The sequence below is a fragment of the Haemaphysalis longicornis genome, unplaced genomic scaffold, assembly GCF_048455015.1.
Source record: "Haemaphysalis longicornis isolate Haplotype H1 unplaced genomic scaffold, Haemaphysalis longicornis Haplotype H1 scaffold_7, whole genome shotgun sequence".
Taxonomy (NCBI): Eukaryota; Metazoa; Arthropoda; class Arachnida; order Ixodida; family Ixodidae; genus Haemaphysalis; species Haemaphysalis longicornis.
The window spans coordinates 40,836,778-40,864,124 of NW_027526422.1; the positions used below are offsets into that span (position 1 = coordinate 40,836,778).

General features: G+C 47.0%; 1 protein-coding gene across 2 annotated transcripts; it reads left to right on the forward strand.

Annotated features, from left to right (window-relative positions):
• Nucleotides 1-1,131: 1,131 nt before the first annotated feature.
• Nucleotides 1,132-27,347, forward strand: LOC144145299 (P2X purinoceptor 4-like). 2 transcript variants are annotated; one of them, XM_077676855.1, is made up of 11 exons: nt 1,132-1,339; nt 4,143-4,326; nt 5,733-5,804; nt 5,913-5,997; nt 9,634-9,736; nt 18,743-18,832; nt 19,410-19,551; nt 20,589-20,719; nt 21,552-21,699; nt 24,810-24,911; nt 27,122-27,347. In XM_077676855.1, the coding sequence occupies exons 1-11, from the start codon at nt 1,176-1,178 to the stop codon at nt 27,236-27,238; spliced, it is 1,338 nt and encodes a 445-aa protein (XP_077532981.1). In that variant the 5' UTR covers nt 1,132-1,175; the 3' UTR covers nt 27,239-27,347. The 2 variants fall into 2 exon arrangements, with proteins under 2 accessions (XP_077532981.1, XP_077532980.1); XM_077676854.1 differs by lacking the exon at nt 1,132-1,339 and adding an exon at nt 3,032-3,234.

The window sequence follows — 27,347 nt, forward strand, 5'->3', positions numbered from 1 at the left end:
CAAAACGAAAGTGAAAACAAAAATCACCGTTTTTTTTTTTTTTTTTGCAGCGTCGGCAGTTAAGGTGAAAAGTAGCTTTAATTCTTGCAATAAATGGATTATTTTGGAATGGTAATGGCTACTGTACTGTGTTCGTTTCTGCATACGCGGATGGCGGAGTTGGTGAGGGGGGGGGGGGGTGTAGGCTCCCGCGCATTGGAACTTGTATATCGAACTATTGGATATATCGAACTAATCGCGGTGCATATTGCAGTTCGCTATAAACGGGTTTGACTGTATTTATGTGTTCATTACGAGAAAATTGCCAAAATGCAACTCTTTAGCCTTCTGCTGGCAATTAAAAGTTATTCAGGCATCGCGAAGTAGTACTATTACTTCCAGTGGGTCAGCTAGCCGATTTCTCTTAAACTTTTTCCACCAAATTTCTCGCAGCAGGTTTTTTTTTTTTTACTGCGCCTTCTTTTTACCTACTTACTCGCCGACATCTGTCCAACGTTGTTTTCTTTGTGAAATATGTCAGCATTGTTGTTACACCGTTTTCATGACCAATACATGCAGTGGAATGTGCCACTTAGAAAGGCCGGAGAAGAGGAGGATTAAGTCTGATTCCTTAAGTTCACTCAGCATAAATATTGACACGAAATGTTCAGTACATGCCAGTACGTGTAATTTTATAAATGTAAGCTACACGGCTTCATTATTTTTCTGTATTAACAAATATATAGAAAGCATTGAAATTTGATTTGCCCAGAAATCGTGGCTGTAGGTAGCGTATCGGCCAGGCTTGAGGAGAAAAATTTTAAAAATAAAGGAAAAAAAAAGTCGACAAAGAAAGGTCGTAGACCCACATAAGGAAAAAAATAACCCAGAAAACAGACTACGATTCTGCCCCACATCCTTTCCATGATGTTTAACGGATGCATTAAGTGACATGAATGCCATGTACAACAAAAAACATCGAATAATAATGTGACGGAAGAAGTACTTCGCAGTAGATAACAAACAATGTAGCTCAGGAAGGAAGGAGTTTTGAGTTGAGTGAAGGAGTAAACAGGCCAGTGGAACTGCGTGCGGCTGAAATGATAAAAACTAGCTTCGGCGATAAATAAGGAAGCCGCCGTCGGCCAACCCTCATATCGTTTCTGGCCTGCCGTCGGCGCTGTGTTGTGGCGGGTATGACTTTCTGCCGAGTGTTCTCCGCCGTGGGCTCGGCGCTCGGCCGGGAAGTAACGGCGTTCTTCTTCGAGTACGAGACGCTCAAAGTCGTCCAGATCGACAGCAAGAAGATAGGTTTGCTCAACAGAACTGTACAGCTCGCCATCATGTGCTTCGTAATAGGGTAAGGCTGCCGCACTGGTTCAAGCGAATCGGGTGCTCTATCTCGGTCGTTTATCCGTCGACGGAAGCAGCAGCCAAACGACTTCCTCTGGAACTGCTGTGGCCCTGACTAGGCTGAGCGAAGTCAACAAGAACGTCATTCGCGTTTCGCGTTTCTGATTGAACGTCGTCACGTTGTTTTTGTCCTTGTAGTTAACGTATCATAGCAGCGTTCCATAAAATTGCAGTATGTAGCAAAGTGTAACGATTTGAAACGTGCCAAAGAGTTTGATTGAATGTTTCGAGACGTGGGTAGTACCGCTGTCGCTCTGTTCTTCAGGCAAGCAAAAGACAGCGAAAGAATTCAGAGTAGCGTGATACCTGGCATGAATGTGTGTGTGTGTGTGGTGTGTGTGTGTGTGTGTGTGTGTGTGTGTGTGTGTGTGTGTGTGTGTGTGTGTGTGTGTGTGTGTGTGTGTGTGTGTGTGTGTGTGTGTGTTTGTGTTTGTGTGCGTGTGCGTGCGTGTGTGTTAGAGACAGACAGACAGACAGACAGACAGACAGACAGACAGACAGACAGACAGACACAGAACGTGTGTAATTGAAAGGGTGAGGTTAGCCGAGGCATTTCGTTAAGTAATAGGAGAAAAAAGAAACATCAAATCTATGTATCCAAAAAATTTCAAGTGATGCGCAACAATTTTTAGAGCCATTCACAGAGTTTGGCAGTGAAGTTTGTAACAACACTTCTCTAAGCGGGTGCTCCGAAAGAACACCAACAGAGCTTTGGTAGCCACTACGGCCTGGCTCCACACATTCTTGGCATGGATGTATGCATAATAGTTGTACGTTGCATGTCCAGGGCGGACGCCGTACGCGAACATATTTTGCTGAAGAAAAAATAACGCGCGCAATTACGGTAAATGACGTGGTCTCGATGTCATTTCCAGCAGCCTTTTCGCACAATCATTTGCCATATCGTCGCACCACACCTCTTACCCCGCACTTATGATAGCGTGAGCATTCCTCACGCGTCGTTTTTGTCCTTCACGGTCCTTCAGCGCTAAACCTTGTTTCATAATTTCGAATCAACTCACCCAACAGCACGTTTTGCTGAGGTACTCGCGCGTCGTTATATACTTGGCGCAGTCGACAAAAATGGCGGCGTCCCCAAAAAGTCACGACTAAGCATCGCGGCTTCAAGCTGCCCGCAGGACCCATATTCCATTTCGCTGTACTCTTAGCAAAAAGCGTGGCAAAATATGTTGGCAAATTTCTGCATATGCTTAAGAAGGTTCTAGTAATTTAATATTTTTATTAAAAAAACTACTTGTGTTGCCCCTAAAAGTGTTTTCCTGACAATGTTTTTTTTTTTGTAACGTGGAGAAGCCAACCTTAAAAAAGCAAGCGACGAAGCATTACCGCAGGCTTCTTCTCGTTCCGTCTCTTCGTCCTCGCGTCCTGCGGCAAAGCCTGTTCATAAACAAGAAATGAGTTGTTGCGTGTTTTGCGTCACCGTACACTGAGCAAGACTAAACTCAGGAGCACACAATTCGGTGACACGGAACAAAGCAAAAAACGCGGAGGGAGGCATCAGAGAGAGAGAGAGAGAGAGAGAGAGAGAGAGAGAGAAAGAGAAAGAGAGAGAGAGAGAGAGAGAGAGAGAGAGAGAGAGAGAGAGAGAGGAAGCCGCCGTCGGCCAACCCTCATATCGTTTCTGGCCTGCCGTCGGCGCTGTTGTGTTGTGGAGGGTATGGCTTTCTGCCGAGTGTTCTCAGCCGTGGGCTCGGCGCTCGGCCGGGAAGTAACGGCGTTCTTCTTCGAGTACGAGACGCTCAAACTCGTCCAGATCGACAGCAAGAAGATCGGTTTGCTCAACAGAACTGTACAGCTCGCCATCATGTGCTTCGTAATAGGGTAAGGCTGCCGCACTGGTTCAAGCGAATCGGGTGCTCTATCTCGGTCGTGTATCCGTCGACGGAAGCAGCTACAGCCAAACGACTTCCTCTGGAACTGCTGTGGCCCTGGCTAGGCTGAGCGAAGTCATTCGAATTGTTCCATGTCACACAATTCGGTGACACGGAACACAGCAAAAAACGCGGAGGGTGGCATCAGAGAGAGAGAGAGAGAGAGAGAGAGAGAGAGAGAGAGAGAGAGAGAGAGAGGAGCTGTTGCCGTAGATTTTCTGCTGCCGCTGTCTCTGCTGCTATATGCGGGTAGAGAAATACCCCAGTAGTACTCGCCAAAAGATGTGGAGCCATTGCGCTAATTGTTAAATGACTGGCTATGCACTTGAAATATTTTTTCTGTTCCTGGGGAAAAAAAGGGGGGGGGGGTAAAGAGGGATTTTTTGGCTATGTGGTTTAACGCGCCAAAAATACACAGGCTATGAGGCGCGCGATAGTGGAGGGCTCCCGATTAGCTTTGACGACCACCTGGGGATCTTTGAAGTGCGCCGAAATCTTGAAAACATGGTCGTTTGTGCTTTTTGCCTTTAGCCTCCAAAAGAAAAGCGGCCGCCGCGGCCGGGAGTTGAGCCTGCGTCCTTGGGCTTAGCAGCACTACGCCTTAGCCACTGAGCTACCGCGGCGAATGGGGAGGGGGGCTGTAGAGAGTATAATGAAGCTGTACCCCACTACAAGCCATGTCTAAAGATGAAACTAAGGCGGGCGCAATGTATAATGGCGGCCCATGACGACACAGACGGCCTTGGTGTGAGCCGCACAGACGCTAGCGCCAGATTCCTCTCTAGTGTATATTGTAAGAAACTCTATGGTTTGAGTAGCGCGCACTGCGAGCAATGACCAATAGATGCCCAACTGCAGGTACGCCATGTTTTACGAGAAGGGCTACCAGATCTTCAGCCCGTGCACCAGCGCGAGCACCGTGAAGGTAAAAGGGGCGCTGTCCACGGAGTTCCTCCCGGACGACGTCTTTAACCCGGCGCTGGAGGATCCGCAGCGGTACCGCCGCGTCTGGGACATCGAGGACATCGTGGTTCCGCCGCACGTGAGCACTCATCTCCTGCCTACAGAAGCCTCCGAAAGGGGCCATAGAGAAAGAATAAAGAAACCATAGCTTCTGAATTTCATGACAAAGATTCTTCCATGTCGTCGTGCCTTGACGCTTCCGCAAGAAGCAAAGATCAAACTTCACTCCTTCATGAAGCTAGTGTTTCTCAGAAAGGCACACTTCTTAAACAGAGGATGAACTAATAAGCAATATATATATATATATATATATATTTATATATATATATATATATATATATATATATATATATATATATATATATATATATATATATTAAGGGTTTGCAGTCAAGAAAGCCAAAGACAGCAATAGGGACAATGTGCAATGTGGCAGGTCATTTTATTCTCCTTGGTACAGGTAGCTTTTTGAAACAAAAAAAGAAATTGGAGAAAAACATGCTCGCCGGGTGGGATCCGAACCCACGCCCTCCAGAACACGCGTCTGGACCGATGACCATTACGCTAGCGGCGGGGCTGTGCTCCCCTCCACTTTCTTGGGTATGTATTTTAAGGCAATTGTTTCCCGTGCTTAGGGTCGTAACTAGGGCCACTCCGACTACTCGGGGTGATATATTTTCGCATCAATTCCATTGCTTTTTTTTTGTGTCGTATGCCTGCTTTTAACCTTTAAACGCTACAATAAACCACTGCCACCTCTGAGCACTGCAACCCACCTAACAACACAATGATGTCCCTTCTGAAGGGTGGTAGAAATTGTACGCACTGCTTTGTCAGATGAACCAACACGTGCGAGGCCACAGCTCCGATCCCACAGAGCGGCAATAACGTGCTTTCTATACAGTCTTTTGTTTTTTGTGCGAGCTCACAATGAGTAGAGCAGAGCCGGAAGAATAGACGATACACAAGTCTAAACTTTTCTCTCAGGGGCACCGTTTATCATGATGCTCTCAATCTACACTTCAGCCCTTGGCGCCGTCTCATCTCACTGCTACGAAGGCTGAATGGCTCAGCCTCTCAACCATTTAGCCTCGAACCCCGAAGACTGGTACCAGGATATTTTTTTTTTTTTTGAAAGCGGAGTGGGGGCATGAATGCTGAGCGTGCTCATGCGAACTCGTGGATTCACAAGAGCTTTTTAAACCTCCCACAAATATTGGAGTTGATTATGACGGTTATGTGTTGACAGATACGGTCACAAAGGGAACAAGATTTCATTCACAGTATTGCGTTCGCGGAACACTGCCAGTTGTTCATAGGGAGTGTCACACAGGGCTGGACGAACTCTATTTTTTTGTTTGCGGAAGGGGGGACAGGGGGGTCGCGGGAGGTCACCCTCCCCTGGCTTTGTCATTCCCCTCTCATTCTTTTCCCGTGGGGGATATGTGCGTTTCTCCACTTAGCAAATGACTCAATGACTCGCAGGACACAAACAAGTTCTTCATCACCACAAACGTGCTGGTGACGCCCAATCAGACCATGAGCCAATGTCCCGAGGTACGACGTTATTCTTCTTCTCCCGCCTTTGTTCAGCGCTGCATGGTTGTCTCGTTCTTTCCCCGGGCGCTGAGTAGGCAGAAATAACGAGGGTGCATTTCGTTGCAGGATGCTGGCGTCAAGAGTGCGTGGTGTAAGTCGGAGAACGACACCTCCAGCTGCACCAAAGGAGTCCCCGTCAAGCGCGGTCACGGTTAGTCCTTGGCGTGGCTGTTATACAATACGCCGCGAGCAGCAAATTATCATCAAACCGTACTCATTGGTAGAGGGAGAATGTTTTCTAAAAACAGCAGTACAGCTGGAGTCACTAAACCTTAGTTAATCATCTGCCCTGGCGGACATGGGTGGCTTTGCTGTAGGGTTGGCTTCTCCGCTAAGCGCTCTTGGGTCGCATGACATCTGGGCGAGCGATAACCTGATACCCTTGCATCTGCATCTTCGCTGCGAAATGAAAGTTGATAATTCAGGCCTGATCAAATCAGTCCACACATATCGGCGACCGGTGCGGAAGGTTCTGGTTCGCTGCGTTGCAGTACAAACTCAGAAGTTCCCAGTGAACTCATTTTTTTTTCTTTTTTTTTTATTGTCAGTCGCACAGATGCCAAGAGGTGGACTCACGGTTTCGAGCAGGTTTCGTCGCAGGTGTGGAGGACATATGATCTTATGTATTCCCCGCTTGGGTAAATCGAAAGGCTGTTTTTGGTAGTTTTAGGAATTTAACCCGTTTATCTGTACCCGACCCATGGGTTGTGCGCATAAGTTTGTGTTCGCGTACTAGGGTACATGCATGAACACTTTCCGAGGATGTTTGAAAAATAAAACGCACTCTTCAGAAGCGATGATAGAGGCCGAACGTATACAAAATCAGTTACCCCGACCGCCTAGCCGCAAGTCCTTTAGTGACAGGAACGAAATATGCGGAGAACTTTTATGGCCGCACGGAGTCCAGGGCAGAGAAGTAATTATTCGATTTTCATGCAGTTTGCTTCACCTAAAACTATAGCAACTGCGTAAATACAGGCCGTGGCTACAGATAAGTTTTCTTGTGTTCGCCGCCTCATCCATGCTGTACTTCAATCGCGCAAAAATGGGACGAAGACTGAAGCGAGACGACACGACACAGAGCGCACTTTCAACAAACTTTATTAAGAAGAAATTACAGAGTTTGTTGAAAGTGCGCTCTGTGTCGTGTCGTCGCGCTTCAGTCTTCGTCCCTATTTTTGCGCAATTGAAGTGCAGCATGGATTACCAACTCTCCCAAACCTACAGCCTACTAAACCCTCATCCAGCTCACAAAGCAATAACCTTTTTTCTCGCGTGGACCACCCTCACATACTCACGAGAGGAATCGCCCAGGGGATTGGCAACAACAAATAAATTGTCAGGCAGATTTCGAGGTATGTGTCCAGAATGAACAAAGGTTCCGCGCACATTCCTCGGCTTCTTTGCATTGGTAGGGTGCTCATTGAGACAAAATTCACCTTCGCATTCTATGCACTCGATAGCTTGCTAAGGCGAAATCCAACTTTATTTGTAGTTTCAGCGCACGAAACAGACAAGGACAGACTCTTGAAAGTAAGTTGCGCTTGTCATGATAACAGAGACGGACACACGAAAGCAACTCACAGTTTCACAAAAAGACGGCGCACTAAAACCGCATTCTTGTGGAAGTGTACGTTTTTTTTTGCTGTGTCCGACTCTGTTATGATAACAAGCGCAACTTACCTTCAAGAGCATGTCACACCAACTAGCCCGACATCAAGCTGTACTGAACAAGGACAGGCGCAGACCTCTTTTTTTTTTCGTGCTCTAAAACTGCGAATACGGAACTCTAACTAGCCCGCCCAACTGTAATTTTTAATGTCGACGTCAACGTTCCCACACGCTTGCCGGCGTTGACCAATCAGCGGTGGTCAATATACATTTCCATTGGCCCAGCAAGCCCCAAAGCAGACCCATTTCACGCTTACTGCGACAGTGAGAGGTCTGGGCATGTACCTGTGCTAAGAGGGCAGAACGGGGAAACACAGGTGCGAAAATCTAGGCAGCGATCATTATATTCTAATATTCAATCAAACAGAACGCAACAAATGCAAGCGACCGCGAAAGGAATTTCAGCTAACGGACTGGAACAAAATGAGAAAAAATAGGCCGTCGATAGAGACAGAATGAATCACTGACTATGAAACAAGGGCTAAACAACTCCTGGGTGACATCGGGAAACATACGGAGAGAATAAATACACGTGACGAAACCCCAGAAATTGACCAACATTTGCTACAGAAGGAGCCTAACGAAAAGGTAAAAGAGGCGGCCGCTTAACAAGAAGCCCAAAAAACGAATAGCAGAAATCACCGAAGCAGCCGAAAAATATGGGAACTAGCAAAGGCCAAGTGGCATCAACTATGCTACTCATTGGAAAGAAGATATACGTATGACAAAAACATGGAGCCACTTTACATGCCTGATCGACCCGAAAAAAAAAAGGGGGGGGGGGAGCAGAGGGCGAACTTGACTAGGGCTTCGCATGGCTACAAGGGCAGCGAAAAGATACCAACGGAGGAACTAACAAACAGACCCATTCAAATCGGAGAGAAAACCAAGACACCGCCAGATTGGGGAAGAGCACAGAATCCGGTCATGAACAGAAAAATGGCGATTGCGGGGGTGAAACCAGCTTTGATGGAAATGCGAAGAGATGCAAGCCCTGGCGGAGACAGAGTTTCGGTCAAGATGCTAGTAAACCTGGATGAAACCTCACTCGTTGGGTTAGCGGAATTGTTCACTGAATGCTGGTTCCAAAAAAAAAAAAATTCCCGCGCCTTCCCGCGAGGGGAACACGAGTAAATGCAGAGCATTGGGGCCTCAGTACTGGTTGAAGGCAGTGTTGCTTCCATCGATCCTTCCGTGATGCTGGAGTAGCAGACACGAGTAAACGTGGGAGCGAGCATCAACCAAAGAAGGAAGGAGCAACGCAGTGATTGAAGCACGAGCGACCGCTAGCCGCTTTATATTTGCAGCGCGCGTAGTAGAGGGAGAGCAGTACGGGGGGGAGAGAGCGCATGCGCAAGCAGCGCGCGCCCTTTCACGCCCCACCGCGCTGCTATCACCCACCTGTTACGCCCAGACCGCGACGGAGCGAACGGGCTGACTACGACGCATGCGCGCGCCAGCTGCTGTTGAGAGAGAGGAGGGAAGGAGGAGAGGCGCACCTGCTGCGGACGCGGAGCTGTGGACGCCGTCCGACGCAGGAAGAGGCGAGGCTAAGAAATGCTCTGCATTTAAAAAACCAGGCCGGGAAGATAGAAGAGGCCCACTTCATTCCAAAGTCAGGGAAAGAAATCAACGCTGGAAACATAAGACCGGTCTCATCGTGCTCGGGGGAAGCCTTCGAGAAAATTATTCACAAAAAGCGACTTCAAAGAGTAACTGCTGATAACGGCGCTACAGCCGATTGCGCAAATTGCGAAAGAGGTAGTAATGGTGGCGAGGGGAATAACAGCTGTGAAAGAGGGGTTAGCGGTGGTGAGGAGGAGCACAGAAGCGGTACCAAGTAAAGCGGCTTCACCGGAATGACAACCGGGGTTATCAATGTCGCGATAGCACGGGAGAGACGAGGCGGGATACGTCCGAACGCTTCCTTGCCGTGAACCCAAACTGATGCCCCCGTTTATTTCTCGCTCGTGGCTGGCGCCGCGTGGCCAGCACTCAATGGTGGTAGTTCAATCGGGGGACCGACGACCTAATTTAGACTCAAATAAAGAATGTCTCCATCATCGTCACCCCGCGTGCTGCCTGAGGAGGCTCTGCGGTGCGTCTGTTTTTGCAGGCGTCATGACCGGACGGTGTGTGAAAGCGGTAGGTTCGAAGGACAACCGGCACGTTTGCGAGATATCCGGATGGTGTCCTATGGAAGAGGACGTCAACCCTCTGTAAGTCGTCCATGATACCTCCTCAGCACATGAACTTCGAACCATTCATATATGCTTGCACTTTGCTCGTCAGAACTATGCGTGTCTTCTTAACTGATTCACTGACAACGCAGGGGCCACCTTATGCGTGGATCTATATTTAGTTTCATGCGCTCCCAGTTTTATCAAGATGCCGCTTACGTTTCAAAGCAAGGTTCCCATCCTTCTCAAAATGAACTAAGATATGTTTGAACGTTTCAGCTATTCTGCACTGAACACCTTGTGGGTTGTTGCCTTAGCACGAACATGCGTAAAAGTTTGCTCAGAGCACTATAATTGTGTAACGAAATTCGAGCAAAGTTTGTTGGACGCCGAAGTTAGAAAGGATGGGGGAACGCTTTTCCTTGTTTAGTGACAGCCAACACAGAATAACAGATCTTTAAAGCAGGGAAAGCGAGGCTTGCGAAGCGGAGTACGTGAGATTTCCTTTCTATGCAATCTTGGTTAGTAACATTTGAAGCGTCCTGCAAAATTTAAAAAAAGAAAAAAATCGGGTAAACGATGTATTGCTCACACTTATATTTCTAAATCTTTGCTTTTGCCGTCAATTTTGCTAGTTCTCCACCTGTATGGAGCTTGACATTAAAACAACAGTTCGTGTGTACGAACTGTTGTACACGTGTGTACGAGATTTCGGCGCACGTTAAAGATCCCCAGGTGGTCAAAATTAATCCGGAGCCCTCCACTACGGCGCGCCTCATCGCCTGCGCTGCGTCGGCGCGTTAAACCCCACAATCAATCAATCAAAACAACAGTTCCCCCCTAATACTTCTTCTAGAAGAATCCTTTAGGAGGGTAAAATGGCAAAATCCCATTTGAAGACAGTGCATGATACAGTGCCAGTAACTATATATGATCAGGGATATTGCTCAACCTAAGATTAGTTATTAAGCCCCATTGAGCTGAGACAGAATTCTGCCGTAGGCGTTCCAATTTCTGTCATCCATCCGTATGTCGCCGCCATACAACGTGGGGAAAAAGCACTAATTCTTAATCCCTGCTGAAATATTTATATAAGCACTAAACGACCCCTTCAAATAATTTATGCGATTTATTTGTCCCAAAAACATTTTTTGATCCTAAAGAAGTTTTTCATATGTTCATTATCGGCAACGGCGGAAGAGGCGGCAATAGCGCTGGAACTAGCTCACCGGCCGACTCCTGCAATCATAATTTCAGATGCAAAAACTGCCATCAAAAACTTTATGGAGAAAACTATTTCCCCCCAGGCACTCAAAAGTCTCGTCGGAAAATTCAGGGTTTGGGGGAGGTGGGGGGATATAACCAGGCGGTCAACAAAGCAAATCGACAGCTCATGACCCGGACAGAGCCAAGGCGCACCCCTGATTGTCCCGCATGTCCTGCGAACGTCGCTGTCACCCATCTTAGATGGGCACATGAAGGCCCCTTTCTCGTAATTCATACAGTAGAGTTCTGGGAGGGGGCGCTCGGCAGCTCGGACCTGCAGACACGGAAGAGTCCTGGGGAACGAGCTGTCATGGTCACAGGCAGGCTGCGGCTGCCGGTCACCCAACGCCGTTACAGGGGCCGTGCAGACAAAATACAAGTTTGTTTTATTCGAAAGATTAGGTGTTTTATAGCGCCCCCAGCGCTTGTCCGGCAGCAAACGATGCTTTATTCAGCGAGAAATTACACAGTGTAAGCCAAAATTTTATTCTTCCGCAAAAGCGTGTGTTTCATGACGTCAGCCATGATGTATCCAGGGCAGGTATTTGAAACGAATGTTAAGTACGTTGACTAGGGCTTCAGCCACGACTGCAGCGGACAACGAAATGTCTTTCGCTGCTTCGTTTACCGTCCGTCCTCCAGACGGCGCCACAATACCGCTCAGGGCCGCTGTCTGCACTCGCTTTGTTTTTACCCGGATCTGCACCTCGCTTATATTTGTTACGGTTGACAGTAACCGTTTTGGGAAACATTGGGTATGCTCGACCAACAGGGTCACGTAAGACAATGTCGCTTGTGCCAATAGGCTAGTGTCGTGTGGGAGAACCCCAAAATGTCGGACTGCATTGCAGCTATAAAAACCATAGTGCGCGCAGTACGGACTGGTATTTCTATGTTTACGTGTTTGTTCGTAACTTCCATTGTTTACCCCACCATTCTTACTGCCATAAAAAGAGTGTGCATTACATTTAAGCAAAACTAGCTCATTATGCAAGCTTATAACCCCTGTTTAATTTACCCGGCATCAGCCAATCGCACAGCTGGGCACATGACATCACAGATTTTCTTGCGGGAAATGAGCTTGGGGGTTAGTCGCCTGGCCACTCTCTTTTCTACTAATTATACAGCTTATCTGAGTTAAGTTTGCGTTAAAAGTGGTTCCCGTGTTATTCTAACGAGTCAATCTTTCGAATGAACCAAGCTTGCATTTTAGCTTCATGGTCCCTTTAACCAGACTTTTAAAATAAGATTTCCCCATGTCTCTCCATTTGCCCCCCTCCTCCTCTACGACCCTCCCTCATATGCTCATTTTCTATTTGTTCTTCGTAGCGCACATATGCAGCATTCTGACGTAATAAACCTGGTTTACACTTTAGTCCTGTCTTCACATTACTGATCGTCAGTTCTCTTCAGAAAACTTTGTTCCTAAAGCAATGCAACTATTCGCAAACATATATTGCGGAACACCAGCAGGTTCTTGGCGCCTCTCTTTTTGAAGCCGTTGCCAGCTCCTGGGGAACCCTATATCATTCCAAACAGTATATCTGCAAGAATAACAAAGATAGGGAACAAGAAGTATACATTGGCACGACCTTCCAAGTTACAGTATTGGTGGCATGGCTTACTCGTCAACATCGTTTAGCGCAAAGAAAACTCAGGGCATATTTGAGGCCAAGCGTGTTCAATTGGTATTAACAAAAATGAGTGGGAAAAAGTCTAAACACGGCATCTAAATGGAGTTGTAAAACGACATAAAAAAATTCAGGGAAGCTTGCACTGACCCGAAAGACTTGAACGGCGAAGCTGATGTAGGTGATCATTGACGGACAACAAGTTCGGTTTTGTTATCGTTGTGGTGTCGTGGCTGACGTCGGCGGCATGACATTTCAATGACCTTATGTTGACCAAGGCCAGAGTGAGCTGGTCGTTTTGGTTTACGTTTTCGTACGCCACTATGCAAGCGCGACACGCTGAGCCTCTCGAAGTGCGGCCTCTTCCCCGAACGTGCGAACAATCCGCGGCCGGGCCATGAGGAGTCAATGGTCACCTACCGCAGCTTCAACCCGCCGCGGTGACTCAGTGGCTGAGGCGTTCTGCTGATGAGCACGAGGACGCGGGTTCGATTCCCGGCCGCGGCGGCCGCTTTTCTGATGGAGACAAAAAGCAAAAACGTCCGTGTGTACGGAATTTCGGCGCACGTAAAAGATCCCCAGGTGGTTAAAATTAATCCGGAGACCTCCACTACGGCGCCCCTCATCGCCTGTGTTGCGTCGGTGCGTTAAAAACTACAATCAATCAATCAACTTACAGCACCTTCGCCATTCACGTCGCGGCTCTTCTACGCTACAGAGCGGATGCGCACGACAACATGAGGACACGAACGAAGGAGGGGTATACGCTATAACGTGTCTTTCTCGTTCCGAGCAACTGTTGCCACCATACGGCGATCGCTGGAGTTTTTTTTTTTTTTGTAGCGTCAGCTATACTGGCCGAGGTTGAGCAGTTTCGCGTGGCTCCTGGAGAGCTGTGCTACGCAAGCGCGGCACGTGGCGGCCCGGTCCACTTGATGATCATGCGAGGGGTGACCGGGTGTGGAGCCGATGGCTCGTGCGTCGCAGCGACACCGGCGTGCGCATGTGGAACCAGCTTACGCTCTAAGGCGATTGGTGACGCTGAGCCGGAGCCGCCTGATAAATATACATGTGTCACATAATGCGTATACCGTGTGTGTGCCATTGAAGCAGCAGTAAGCATGATAATCAGGACAACCAGTAAAGCTAAGAATAACCAGCTGAACCTTATCTCACGCTACGTACATCCTGGCATAGCCGAGCTAAGCCACTGCTAATTTTTTTTGCCAGTATTTGCCAATCTCCCTAAGTGGGTATGCTTAGCTTGACGAACGTGTGCTCGAGGCACGCGTACACGAGCGCTCGGCATTTTTTTGGTATTTTTAAAATTCCGAACACAATACTCAAACGATTTGCTCAATTTCCCTCCCCGAACTGCCCATCATGCGGCATTCCCGCCACCTTATCCCACACCATGTGGGCTTTTCCTGTGACCTTTTTCCCTCCATCACCTGCGACGAGCACTGGCAGAGGGCGCTGGGCAGCTCTGACAAGGTAAATATAACTGGTAGCGAAGCTTCCATAGAAGCCCATACGTTCAGAAAATGGCGGCTCTTAAGCTGCTCATGGGGCTTAGCGCCATCTGTGTGAGGAGGGAACACTTCCGGCGGAACAAAAAATAAACAGGATGTGACGTATGATCCGGTCAGAAAGTGACGTCATTTTGGTGGCATTAGCGGGACATTTTGACTTCAAGATAGCCTTAGCAGGCCCCTGATCGCTGAGGGCTCATGTCATTGCCATCTGACGCAAGTTGGTGAGCCCTTGGCCTGTGTGCTTCAAGTCAACGCCAGCTTATACTCGTGACTAGAGAAACGTACTTTAGCCTACTGTCGGATGATTCGCCTCGGTGTTTATAAAAACTTCTTGCATCTTCTCTGAACCTTTACTCTGTATTCATACCTTCCACTGCTGTATAAAAGCAATCAGTTGTTTATTTTGATTGCAGTGAGTGGCAAACGTGCCCCCCCCCCCCCCCCCCCCCCGACCGGAATTTTTTTTCTGCCTTGGGATACAGAGCACAAAATGACACTTGACCACTCTCCCCGGCCCCCCTTTCATATAAAAAACGTGCCCATTCCTTACCCCGATACCAATTTCTACCAACGCCACTGCTGGGTTTAATTGCGTCGCACATACGCAGGTTGCATGCGTGCCTTAAGTATAGTTCAAGGTTATATAATGCTTGATCAGTTTGTGTACTTCTGTTCTAAGAGAATAAATAACGCATAGTCATGCTATAATCAAGACATTTGAATTTTATTCCAGGATAACATAAAACAAATTTACCACAGTGCACGTATACAATAAATACAAAATGCTCGTGGGCGCTACATGCATTATGATTTTCCTTACGCGCCGAAAAATTGAATTTACCCGTAACACACAGCATTACGAGCAATGAAAGCGTCAACACAAGAACTACTTCGAAACAAGAGAAAAGAACTAGACACTGCATCTTGACGCAGAAAACCGGGTGGCAGGAATGCCGATTCACGAAAGTACAGCGAGCACACCGCAGCTGTCCCGGCGTCTTATCAAGCTTGGGTTTCTACCAGGGGCGGATCCAGGTTTTTTCTGAGGGGGGAGTCATCTTCTACCAGTGATGATGATGATGATGATAAAAAGGAGGATGAGGATAGTAGTCTTTTTTTATTCATTGAATTATTTCAAACAACAAATACAAGAAATAGAAAAAAAAATATTCAACTAGACTTTTTCTACGACCTGAGGGGTCATCTTCTAGGGGGTACAAATTCCCAAATTGAGGGGGGGGGGGGGTCAGGACATCCGGACCCCCCCTCTGGATCCGCCAATGGTTTCTACAGAAGTTCACTCAGCATTCACGCCTGCAATTTCCTGGTTGCATTATTAGGCAAGTGTCGCAACAGATAAGTAAGAAGAGGAAAAATGGATCAATGCAAACAAAAGCGACGGCAGTATGTAAAAGCACATAGCAGGAAAGATCTGGCAGCAGCGCAGCACGGAGCAGCACAACACAGTACTGCGATGGAAATAATGCTTGCGCATACAAGTGCGGGAAGCAACGAGCACTACAAGCGTTGTAATGCAATAGAGAAGACACTGAGATCGACAATTAAAGCAACTCGTTTAAATTCGAGTGGTACTACGCTGAGAAGTCCTAGAGTAATTAACACCACTTGCTCCGAGCCAGCCTGAGGTGAAATCAAGAGATAACTGTGACATAACAAAGCTTTAGACCCATTTTTTTCGAAGCACCACCACGTCCCCTTACACAATCCCCGTGCACGTATTAACAGTACTACAGTTTCGCGTTACCTGTGGAAATGAGAGGAAAATGGTGCAGTAAAACGCCAGGCGTACGGGAGTTTCTGTTGCAACCTTGTACAGCACATCGTTTCCGTAGGTACCGAGGAAAGCGCTCCGCTCCAACCGTTGGCAGCATCGTCCCGTAGTTCACCGTGCCCGCCGGGCACGGTACTAAACGTGTTCACCGACGATACAACGCACCTCGCAACTCCACGTACAGCAAAAATTTAGTGCACAACAAATTAACAAGGAAAAATGAATGGAAATGCGCACCACCATAACACTCAGGGGCGTTTCCTAGCAGACGAACTTTAGGAGCGCCTTTCCGAACACTACAAGGGCGGCATCACAGAGCAATGACATGTGCCATTCTTTAGAGGGCGCTACAAAAAAAGGTTTTTGAGAATGAACAGCATTTTCATAAATTATTTACACACTGTGCCTAAATAATTGTGATTCAGAAATAAACATCGTTCGTAAAATGTAAATGTTGTTTTATTGTTAAATCAAACTTGGTTTTTTGTTACTAGTGTTTGTTCCCTCCTCACCTAGTCGCGCTTCAATCGCCCCTCCCATAAGCCCCCATGCTGATGTCGCTGGCAATAGGTTCTGAACCGCTTTTCGCCCGAAGCTTCGCTACCATTTATATTTACCTTGGCTCTGATCCGGAGATTCAAGCCTCCCTGACGAATCGAACTGCGGTTGTCGCCGCCAGGCTAAAGCCAGCGGCCACTACGTCCCCGTAACTGAGCTTGGCTAAATAAAGTTTACCTCCTCCTCCTAAACAGCTTTGCTGTTAAAAAGATAACGAAAAGCGCCTGTCCTGCGCTGTCGGCTAAACGAGCGCCGGTGTATACGTTCAGGTGGTTTAAACCACACCAGTCCGGTTACCTATACCTCGCCAACGTTTAATCACAGCCAAAAAAAAAAAAAAAGAGCAAGGAGTAAAAGCAACTGTCGTGCGCTGCCGCTGCCCCCATGAGTGGCGCTGCTGACGTAGCCCAGGCTACGGGGCCCCATAGAGTTTCTCACTAGCTTACCTAGAGTGGAATCTGGCGCTAGCGTCAACGTGATTCGGCGGAAGCGCTCTACGCCTCCATGAGTGCCGCCATAGTGTGTAGTTCGGCCGGAAGTTCGGCATGGCATGGCCGGCAATGACTTCGTGGCTACGCAAATTGAGTTTTTGTTTAAAAAATTGCTGCCGAAAGTGCCGCTGTCAACAAATTTTGTTTTGTATAAGGCACTGTGTTCGAGGTCTTATGCTGCAAAACAAATTAGAGGGTTACAAAGAAAAGAAAAAAGTAGAAGTCCTGCCTTTGGCTCCCGCTGCCAGATACAGCGGGCCGTCTCGGATATATTTTTAAGTTATTACATTCTTCAAACTGGGTGAGCTTTTCTTTGATTATTTGTAATATTTAGCTGAAAAAAATTATTTATATTGTATAAAGCTGTGTTCTTGCTCCCTCTCATTAGTCTCATTATCGTATGCTACGCGCCTTGGCAGGCGATGCAGCATTACAGATGCGAGAAAGATATAATCCCGTTGTATTTATTTGTTTTGTCTAAGCAGGTATAAATTAACGTAGAAGTGAGGCCTGTTACCGCAAGTAAGTCTTCAAGTACGCGCGCAAAGTATTATGAAATTGCATGAATGCTTCAAATGCAAATAAATACTGGCTTGTCGAGTTGCTATGTATGTTGCCCCATTGCGCCTGCCAAGGCAGTGCATGCTTCAAGGAGTAAGTAAACGCAGCGGCGGCGACGAGCGATGCGAAAATCGTAACTGAATGTGTGCAGAAAACGGATAGTGTGGGCTAGCGTAGCTTATTTTGTGGCTGTCGTGTGGGGGGCGGCGGCAAGCGGTATGATGCGGTATATAACAGGCCGCTGGGACCCTCGCTCGCTTTTTGCTGGCCAGAAGCAGCCCACAAGCGAGCGGCAGCGGTGATACAGTGAACTGTAGCGACGAGCGACGACGACAGAGTACATTGGCGGCAGTGTATTAATTTTTTTTTTTTTCGCTTGTCGCTGTCACCCAGGGCACTCTGCTGTTGTACCTTTTGAGTTACGTTTTCGGCGCCGCTTGTCGCCGTCACTGCATGTGGTCACCCCTTCATCTTAAGAAACTCGCCGCTAACGCGAGCGCATGCATGCGTTAAGTGCTAATCACGCTGTTATTTAGACATATCTGTGATAGCCATTGCATGCCAGAAAGTGGCATCCCGAAAACGGAGAAGCATACCGAAAACAGAACTAACAAGCACTTCCGAGCCGAGAAGCCTAATCCATAGCCCTTTGTACTAGCCACTTGCTGCCAATCCGATTCGCACACTACCCACAATTCCCATGTCGGCGTGCGATCGCAGCGACACTTTCCGCTCTAGGTAATGCGGGGCCCTAACCGATGGTGACGCCGCAGCGTTCGGTGGTGTGCTTCAATGCACCGTCGCAGTATCGTTCGGTGGTTTTGTTAGCTACAATCGTTCCACCGTATGACAGCCCTCTACTTCTGCATGCCGCTTCACTCCTTTGGTCCAAGATCGTTCGTATCGACATAACATGACGTTCGTATCAATACGATCATACAAGTCACATTCTTACCAAAGTGGCGATTTTATAAAGCATTTGTCTCTTCGCGGTTCTTCAAATTTCCGTTTCGCATCCTTATGACCCCTAGGAGGAGTCTCTGAAAACTTTTTTATCCACTAAGTACTTATTTTATGAGATTAATAGCTGTTGTTATCACTGCGCGCTGTCTTCGGTTATGAGTATGACACTAGAATGCAGCTCTTCTTTAAATAATTTTTTTGGCAACTAAAAAACCTTTGTTTTTATACGTTCGTGTTTTATATTTCAGAAAGAATGGCTCCGCCCTTCTGAGTGGCGTTCGTGATTTTACGGTACTCATCAAGAACTACGTTGAGTTCCCGCTATTCAATGTGCGCAGGTAAGAAGGTAATGCTATCAAATAATTAGGTAACCATATGCCTCTTCTCGTGTCCTCTTCTTATTTTTAAGCACCCATCGTCCAAGACTATATCCGAGTAAAGCTTAAAGTATTAATTATTCGTATAAGCGAGGTATAATAACAGGTATAAGGTATAATAATAGGTATAAGGTGGAAATTTAAATGGTTTTTATCTAAAAAATGTGGCATATTATTAACTACTCTACTGAAGATGCATGCGTTCCGACTGTGTTCCGAGCACTTTTAGTATGTGCTTATGTGTACCCGGCGTAATAAATGTCTTGCACTATAGGTAAGGGTGAACCAATTTTCGATGCATACGCGCACTGACGCATTTGTTCTTTTTTTTTCTATGCCACCCTTTCTTCGTTCGCGAAAACATGGTTGGTTGTGTGCAACTTCCTGAGACAATACCGAATGCAGTTGACGTTGATAGTACGAGCATTCCCGCGATGAAGCCTCGTAGTAACTAATATTTGCATATCTGGCAGCTGCACACCACGTTGCCAGCTGAGTCCTCTTCCGTCCCCCACCCGTCCTATTTCTTCTGACGCAGGCGTAACATTATTCACTGGATGAACACTCCTTATCTCAAATCATGCCACTACAACGCCGAAAAGTCGCCCCTTTGCCCTATATTTCGCATTGGTGACATGGTCGAAGATGCCGGGTCTGACTTCGACCAGATAGCACGAAAGGTATGTAGCATCAAGTTTCCCCTCTCTCCTCCTGTGTCTCTGGCGATATTATTCCTTTCCCAGATAGGTACGAACCCGCCGGCACTTCCGGTGCTATGCAGCACGTTATTTAAACGTGTTGATAGACCTCACCCAATCCCTAAGGTTACATTGAGTATACCAAATCGTCCTTAAGTACGAACTGGATGGGTATAATTGAGCTTAGAAAACATTTTATAGTGAAAGATAATAACGGGTCATAAGAAAGAAGCAGCGTTGCTGTGGTCCGAACCCAGGCTGTTCGATCCTATATCCGCTGTTGGACACCTGGACTACTGGGCCCCAACAGAGGGGTTCTATTAGCAGTAAATAGCGCTGAGTGCCTGCAGGAAGTGCCGGGCTTGTACCTATCTGGGAAAAGAATGGCGCCTTCCTGCGTCCGTCCGTCCGTCCGTCCGTCTGTCTGTCTGTCTGTCTGTATGTCTGTCTGTCTGTCTGTCTGTCTGTCTGTCTGTCTGTCTGTCTGTCTGTCTGTCTGTCTGTCTGTCTGTCAGATCAACGCGAGCCAGTGGCTTGTAAAACAGCTGCCTGCAATTTTGGAGAAACTGCATGACGGAATAGGCCCAATAGCGGGAAAACCAAAAAAGACCGAGCCTGTATACGCGCTAACGCACATCGAGGAGTCAAATTAACTCATGTTCAGTAAAAGTAAAAATGCTAGGTTGCAACCAAAAGAAAATAGCTATTTCTTTTCATCCAGCTACGACGAAGCGGGGTGCGGCTTCAATTAGCGCTCTTTTTTAATAGGAAGGAAGGGGAGTGACCTGTGCAAAGAGCCGGAAATATAATGAGTAACGAGTGAAAAAATAAAATGTTTAGCGAATAGAGCGTGCACTATTTCGCAAGTCTAAGAAACCTGCCAAATTGCTTCCTCCTTATTAGACATTCGCTCCAACGATCCCCGTTCTTCGAGTAGAGATGCATGGTATCTTCGCTATTACGGGTGCGAGGAATGAAAAGCAAAGTGTCATGCACTGTTCCTTGGTGCACGCTTGCAGGGCGGAGTGATCCAGATCACGATAACGTGGGAGTGCGACCTCGACTACGACCTGAAGCACTGCCTGCCCCAGTACTCGTTCCTGAGGCTGGACGACCCGGAAGCCACGATCGCCGAAGGCGTCAACTTCAGGTCACTCTCGTTCAAATATATTAATCAAATATAAGCGAAGACCATTAGTGAAACTGAGGACTAGTATGAGTTGCGTGGGACTGTGCATTCTGGCCAGACAAAATGTTTCCTTGTTTTGGTATTGATTGCTTTGTTTACTTAATCTTTTATTTATTCGCAGTGTTACTGCCTGACTGTACGGGTTTGATTACTCATATAACTGACGCACCACCGTGATACATATGGTCGTTGGAGATGGTTAGTTCTCTTCAGATGCAAGTAGGGCATAAGTCCACAGACAAAAACCTTGTGCTCATCAATTTGCTGGTGTCTGGTGGTGCGTCTATCGGCATTTTGAGTATGCAGCAATGATTCCAATAAGCGCTGCAAAAGCTGAGAAACCACTGAGAGTTCTCAAAATATAACTATGACACATTTCGATCACCAAGATGTGAATGTTAAGAGTTTAAGTAGCTATTTGCTTTTGAACTACCGTGGACAAAGTAAAGCTAACATGGCGTACAAAAAAGGAAGGACATCACAAGGCCCAGCGCGGGTTCTTTGTTTGTGAAAGGATCTACCGAAGTCATTGAGATGTATCTCTCTATGCAATTCGTTGTATCGAGAGGCCTAACATTTTATTAAAGGGAAGAAAATAGTCCTTGAAATTCGCGATCGCTCGGAAATATGTTCCCTGCATGCATTGACTACATATACGAGGCTGCAAGCTTTCTTGAACGCACAATGCGTACTCGGGATTTTATTGCTGAAAGTATTCGATATTTTCAGCGTGGGAAGGGGTTTAAACACCTCCTCTTTCTTCTGCTCCGCTTTTCTTGTTTCGTCAACGCAGGTATTCCAAGCAGCACAACGAGACGTCGCGGACTCTGATCAAGGCCTACGGCATCAACTTCGTGGTGCTGGTGCAGGGAAGAGCGGGGAAAACGAGCTTAATCCCGATCGCTGTTACCCTTGGCTCCGGATTAGGCCTGCTTGTTGTGGTGAGTGCTCGCATATCACCAGCGCTAAACCTGTATTTCAGCCTTTGTTATGTCTCTATTTTTCAAGTGATGCGACAGCTGTCCATACGTTAAAATTCCCTCTTACTCAGAAAATTTTGCATGGAAATGTGTAGTTCGTTACATTAAGACCGTAGTCGCATCGGTGATCCCATGCGTTACATTGCTTGTGACGCTACTAAAAAGAAAATCACGCACTCCTGCGTCTCCCGACGACGACGGTTGAACCCAAAGCTTTCTCGTGAGAGATTCCTTGGTTGTCGCCTGAGTTTGGGCTTCGAGTGCCAGACAGTTTGGATTTTGATTCGTGGAGCTTCGCCCTTGACTCGCACGCAGTTGCGACTTTTGATAGCAGCGGCTTTGAATTTGACCCTCCGCCATTTGGTTTGGGACGAACAGAGCTTCGCGTTCAATCATCGCCGTCGTTAGACGGAGGGCTGAAAAACTTCCCTGTCTAATTTTGCATGTCCATGCACCCCTTTTCAAATCCAGACTGTTTCGGTAGGGTCAGGATGGCGCAATCGGATAGACGTCGGCTTCATAACACAAGGCACCCAGATTCGATTCCGACCACGGGGAGCGTTTTTGTTTTCTTTCACTGCGCGCCAACGATCCTCATCATCGTCAGAGAAAGTTGGCTTTCCTGCAGTGTGTTTTCAACGCGACATACGCCATCAATGAAACATAGAAAGCTTCGCTTTAATAATGCGTTTCTCTGGTTCCAGTTAACTAGTTCCTTCATTTGACCCTAGTAGACGGTTTATTGTTCACGCTTGACGCTACCTGTAGAGGGGCTCTTTTCAAGTTTGTTCAGAAACTGAAACGCCTAAAGCACGTTTTCAGTTAGCGCATCCTGCCCCCGAATCAGGTGACCGTGAAACATCAAAACCGAGTACTGCCGTTTCATGCATATCAGAAGACATAGCAATTAGTTTAAAGGCTCTTCATTTTTTCGACGTCATTCAAAGCCAGGCATTCTTTGTATGCTTATCTAACGTCACACAGACTAATTCCACACTGTGCTGGCCGGCTTCTTTTCCCTTCTGGCAGTGAAAGCATTTTATAGCTACATTAAAGACAGTGGGGACTACACAACGTATCCGCTTTAACGGGCAAATTCGAAGCGCTTCTCCAGGCTGGCGTTAACTAACTTTCCTAATGCTTCCACGCAAGAATAGAGGAGGCGAGAAACCATGTATCGGCCCCCTGTATGCGGCCCTCCATTGTCTGCATTAGCATACTCTAATTGATCATTTATTTCCCATCTTGGTATCATTCTTAATTTTCGAGTTTTCGGTGCTGAAACGTTGATCCTATCAATGGAAATAAACGTAAAAACGTCAGGGGCTATTTTCTGAACTGCGCTTCAAGCAACTACAGCCATTCTGATCTACGAAACTCCGGTAATGATATCTTACGTTATAGCCCAGTGGGAGCAAACTTGAAAATATTGACCTGGTTCCTTTATGTTAAAAATGAGACGAGAAATATTTATATCTAATGCAGTGGCAGGAGTGGAGTCAGTGGACATCGTCGCCTGACAGCATATGCACTTCCCTCCTCCCCCACACGAACTAAAAAAAAAAAGAGGGAAGTCTAGTGAAGCTGGCACTGTGGTTGGATTGGCTATGTTGGGGTTTAATTACCTATATTGGATGTTTGATATATTAAATTATAAGGACAGTGGCCCCATTTCTACGTCACAGACTAAGGATACACACGATTGGTGGGTGCAGGCAATGACGTTTTATTATAGCGCGGTTACACCAATCACAGCGCAGGCTCTAGTGCGCCGCCCAAGTGACCGCCGAAAAGCTCGCGGAATTCCTCAATGTGATGTGGGAGAGAAACGGCGCGTGTGGCGAGGAGTGTACGCGACTCTGGAGAGAGGTGGTGACGGTGGAGAGGCATAAAGTGGGAATATAACCACACTCCCTCCGTAGATGATCACGCTTCACTGTGAAACTCCCAATGCGGAAAAGCCAGCCCACAAAAATAACTTATCAGAGTTTGGGTTTGGGCTATTTGGTAGCGCTAATCTATGACTTCGTGTAGCGCAAAAAAAAAAAAAACGACAGAGGACACAGGGAGGTGACGGGACAGAAAAGAACAGAACAGAAGCAAGGCATGATAAAATTTGCACACAAAATTATTCGCACAACGCTGTGACGTCGACAAATGGCAGAATGAGGCATTGACTAAGGTGGTACCCACCCCCCTTTTAGATAGCCAATCTCCTGCGTGTCCGTACCGTCCGTGGCCTTGTCCGATAAGGAGATTGGCTATCTAAAAGTGGGGTGGGTACCACCTTAGTCAATGCCTCATGCTGCCTTTTCTCGACGTCACAGCGTTGTGCGAATAATTTTGTGTGCAAATTTTATCATGCCTTGCTTCTGTTCGTTTCTATCTTTGTTTCTTTGTGATAATGTCCCGCCCCAGTGTTTAAATTTCCGAATTTTTTCAATAAACTCATTCGGACGTTAGCGCTTGTGCCCGTCGCATCCCTGTGTCCTCTGTCATGTTTCTTTTTTTTTTTTGCGCTGCACAGTCATGGATTACAAAAACAAGCATACAGTAATCTGTCGAAAAATGGTTTCGCCTTGAAAAAAATTAATTGCTCAGGCGACATTTTTAGGGGCAATATTACCGCCATATATCAGTCTATGAAGGCCCTAACGTATTTCATTATATTTCTATGAATTTTTTTATACTCTGAACACACACCGCTGAGTAAATTTTTGCTGCCTGCGCAAAACTCTGGTACACTAGCCAGTGGTGTACGCAAGATTTCGTTTCGGACTAGGCCGGAACCAGGACAAAAGGGGAGAAAAAAGTAAGAAAGAAACGCGACAAAAAAAAACAATTAAAAATAAAAAAAAATCAATAAGAACTCCGGCATTCAATGGGGGGGTAGGCGAGCCCCCTTGTACCCCCCTGGCATACGCCAGTACCACCAGACATATGCCGCTTAACTTTAAAAATGCCCTGCTTCTTCCGCTAAATTTAGCTGCCTAAACATGCAGCTGAAGTGCAGCCATTTATAGTGTGCAAGATCAGACAAAGTGCTCAACGTATTTTTGGTTCCGTCGCAGGCCACCGTGATGTGTGACTTCGCCGTCGTTTACCTCGACAAAAGGAAGAACGTGTACAAAGCCAAAAAGTTCAAGGTCGTCACGAAGGGTGAAGACAGCGATGTAAGTGAAGTTCGGTTAAAACTTATAACATGTATTGTTTTTTTTTTTTACTGGCGGTGAAGCCAACTTCACGATGCAGCAGTGGGTTTTCTCATATTGGCGTAGCTAATCTTGGAACAACAAAGTGGACCGAAAACAACGGTTGATATCTTCAGGTTCTATATGGGAGCGTGTGCTAACGATCGTTCAGGCCACGCAACTTTCGGCATTTGTGCTTTCCCGCTACCGCCAATAAGGCCATCGCGTCGCTGAACTTAAGAAAAAATTGTATCGCTAATTTCACGGCGTAAATTCGTTTTGCGAAAACAATCTCTGTAATCCCCAGAGCCAGCTGAAACGAAGCCTATTATTAGGCGTTTATTTTTTCAATTTTTGGTGACACCAGAAGATGTTGAGTTTCCTATCTAAGGACTAAGCCGTGTGTCCCGCTCTCCCCATAAGGGGCCTCTCTTTTTTCGCCTTCTCTCTGCCTTCAGTTTTAAAAAAATCTCGCTATCAGCTCCTCGAGCGGTTACGTTCCCTCATGCAACAGACAAGCGGTTACCTTTTCATCTTTCGTCTTCCCTTCAAACCATTGTGTGCTGCTCTCCTGGTGATCCCTGCGTGCCCTAAGGTTAATTTTTAACCTTGTTGTACTACTTACGAACCCTAGAGGGAAGTTTTCACCAAACTAGAGCTTCTCACTAGTCAGTTTTTGTCTGGCTGCAAACAAACAACGACACTAGAGACAGGGGCAGAAGGCAAAAAAACAAGACAGCGCTCGCACGGTGTCTTTCCTGACCTTTCCTCCCTCTGTTTCGCCCCTAATTCTGACCGTGAAAACGGGCCAATCTAGCAGGGTCAGCCGAAATGACCAGAAACCCGCAAGTTTACCGAGTGTTGTTTTCATTACCCTGCGAATAACTAGCAAAAGTTAGCATCAATAACGAATGATGCGACAAAATCGTGTCCCTGTACGGAGCGTATATATATACGCGCATGCGTGACCTGATTGACGGGCGTCGGGCCAACATGCCCCTGGGCATTGACAACAGTGTGCACACGTCGCTACTTTATCAATGCTGCCTGAAGTCGGGAATGTTGAGTGTGCGTTGCCGCGTAGTGGTGAGCTCGCGTAGGGTGAACACGGGAGCGCGTGGCCGCCGCTACTATCAGAGCAGCCTACCGTAGGCTGTGCGAGGCATCACGCATGCGCTGTGCGTGTCCAGCCAGAATTTGCTTCAGCGCGCGCATCTCGTCATCGGAGCACCTGCTCGGGTTCTGCTATGTTGCGCGTTGTCTGCTAATAAAGTGCTCGCTTTGAACCTCGAATCATCGGTCCTTGTATGAACACGCCTAATAAACATCACAAATGTGCTTTTCAACCGTAAAATGAATCGAGGTTGTAGTGCCCGAGCTTTTTCTAAGCTCTCAATTTATTTCTGATAAACATTGTGCTTATGCGTTTTTTCCGCTTTCCGCGGAAATAATCCCTTACAGGCAACAAATTGCTGTTAAAATGAGCGTAATCTTTTTATCGAGTCTGTTTGAAGCAAGGTGGCGAGTTGCGATGTGTCGAACCGATTTCACTGCACCCAACTAATGAAGGAATAACCTCTTCCTCAGAAACATTTTTCATGGGGATTTCAGTTTCCAGTTATTTCTACAGCGGTCGATTTCTCCACGGTTACAAGCAAGATAAAGTTAGCAGACGATGTTCAGACTTTCTGATGACGCAATGCGCGCGCTAAAATCATAGCCTCGCTCAATACACACAGCGCATGGGTGCCGCTTCGCGCATCGTATACGGTAGGCTGCTCTGAGAGTATTCCGGCGGCCATGCGCTCCCGCGTTCACCCTAAGCGAGCTCACCACTGTGCGTAGTCTTGTGCTTGCTTACGCATGGGTGTCTGCCTCAGGTATTATTTATACGACATAATAGCTTCCCCGTATTATCGGGCTAGTTCGTAATACAACTTCGGCATGGTAAAAGCGCTGAAGAACGTCCTTGCTAAGTGTATCTTCCTCGTGTCCAAGTTTTTTAGGGCTTTTACCATGACGGAGAAATTAGTTTTCATGCCTGAAATCACGTCCTGCAGGGTTTTTGTTCTCGGCTGTACGTTTACGAATCTTTGCAGCAACATCATAACAAACCATGCAAATGGGCCATTTTTGTTTTGTTACTTATGTCCATGCCTCTTTCCTGCCTTGCACCGGCGACGTCCGAAAAGCTGAAGACGCGCTGTCCCGACCTGAGATCGAGTGCCAAGGAGGGCGAAGTGCCCTTCCTACAGTCGCAGACCTCCAATACGAGCTCGAGCAACGGGCGGTCGCAGGAGGACACCTGATAGAAGATGTGACGGAGCAAGCTTCTCATCCTGGACCGGTTGTGGACCCCGTGGCTGCGTGGCCTTGTTGCCTGTCCTTTCATTGAATAAAACTTCATGTTCACTTAGC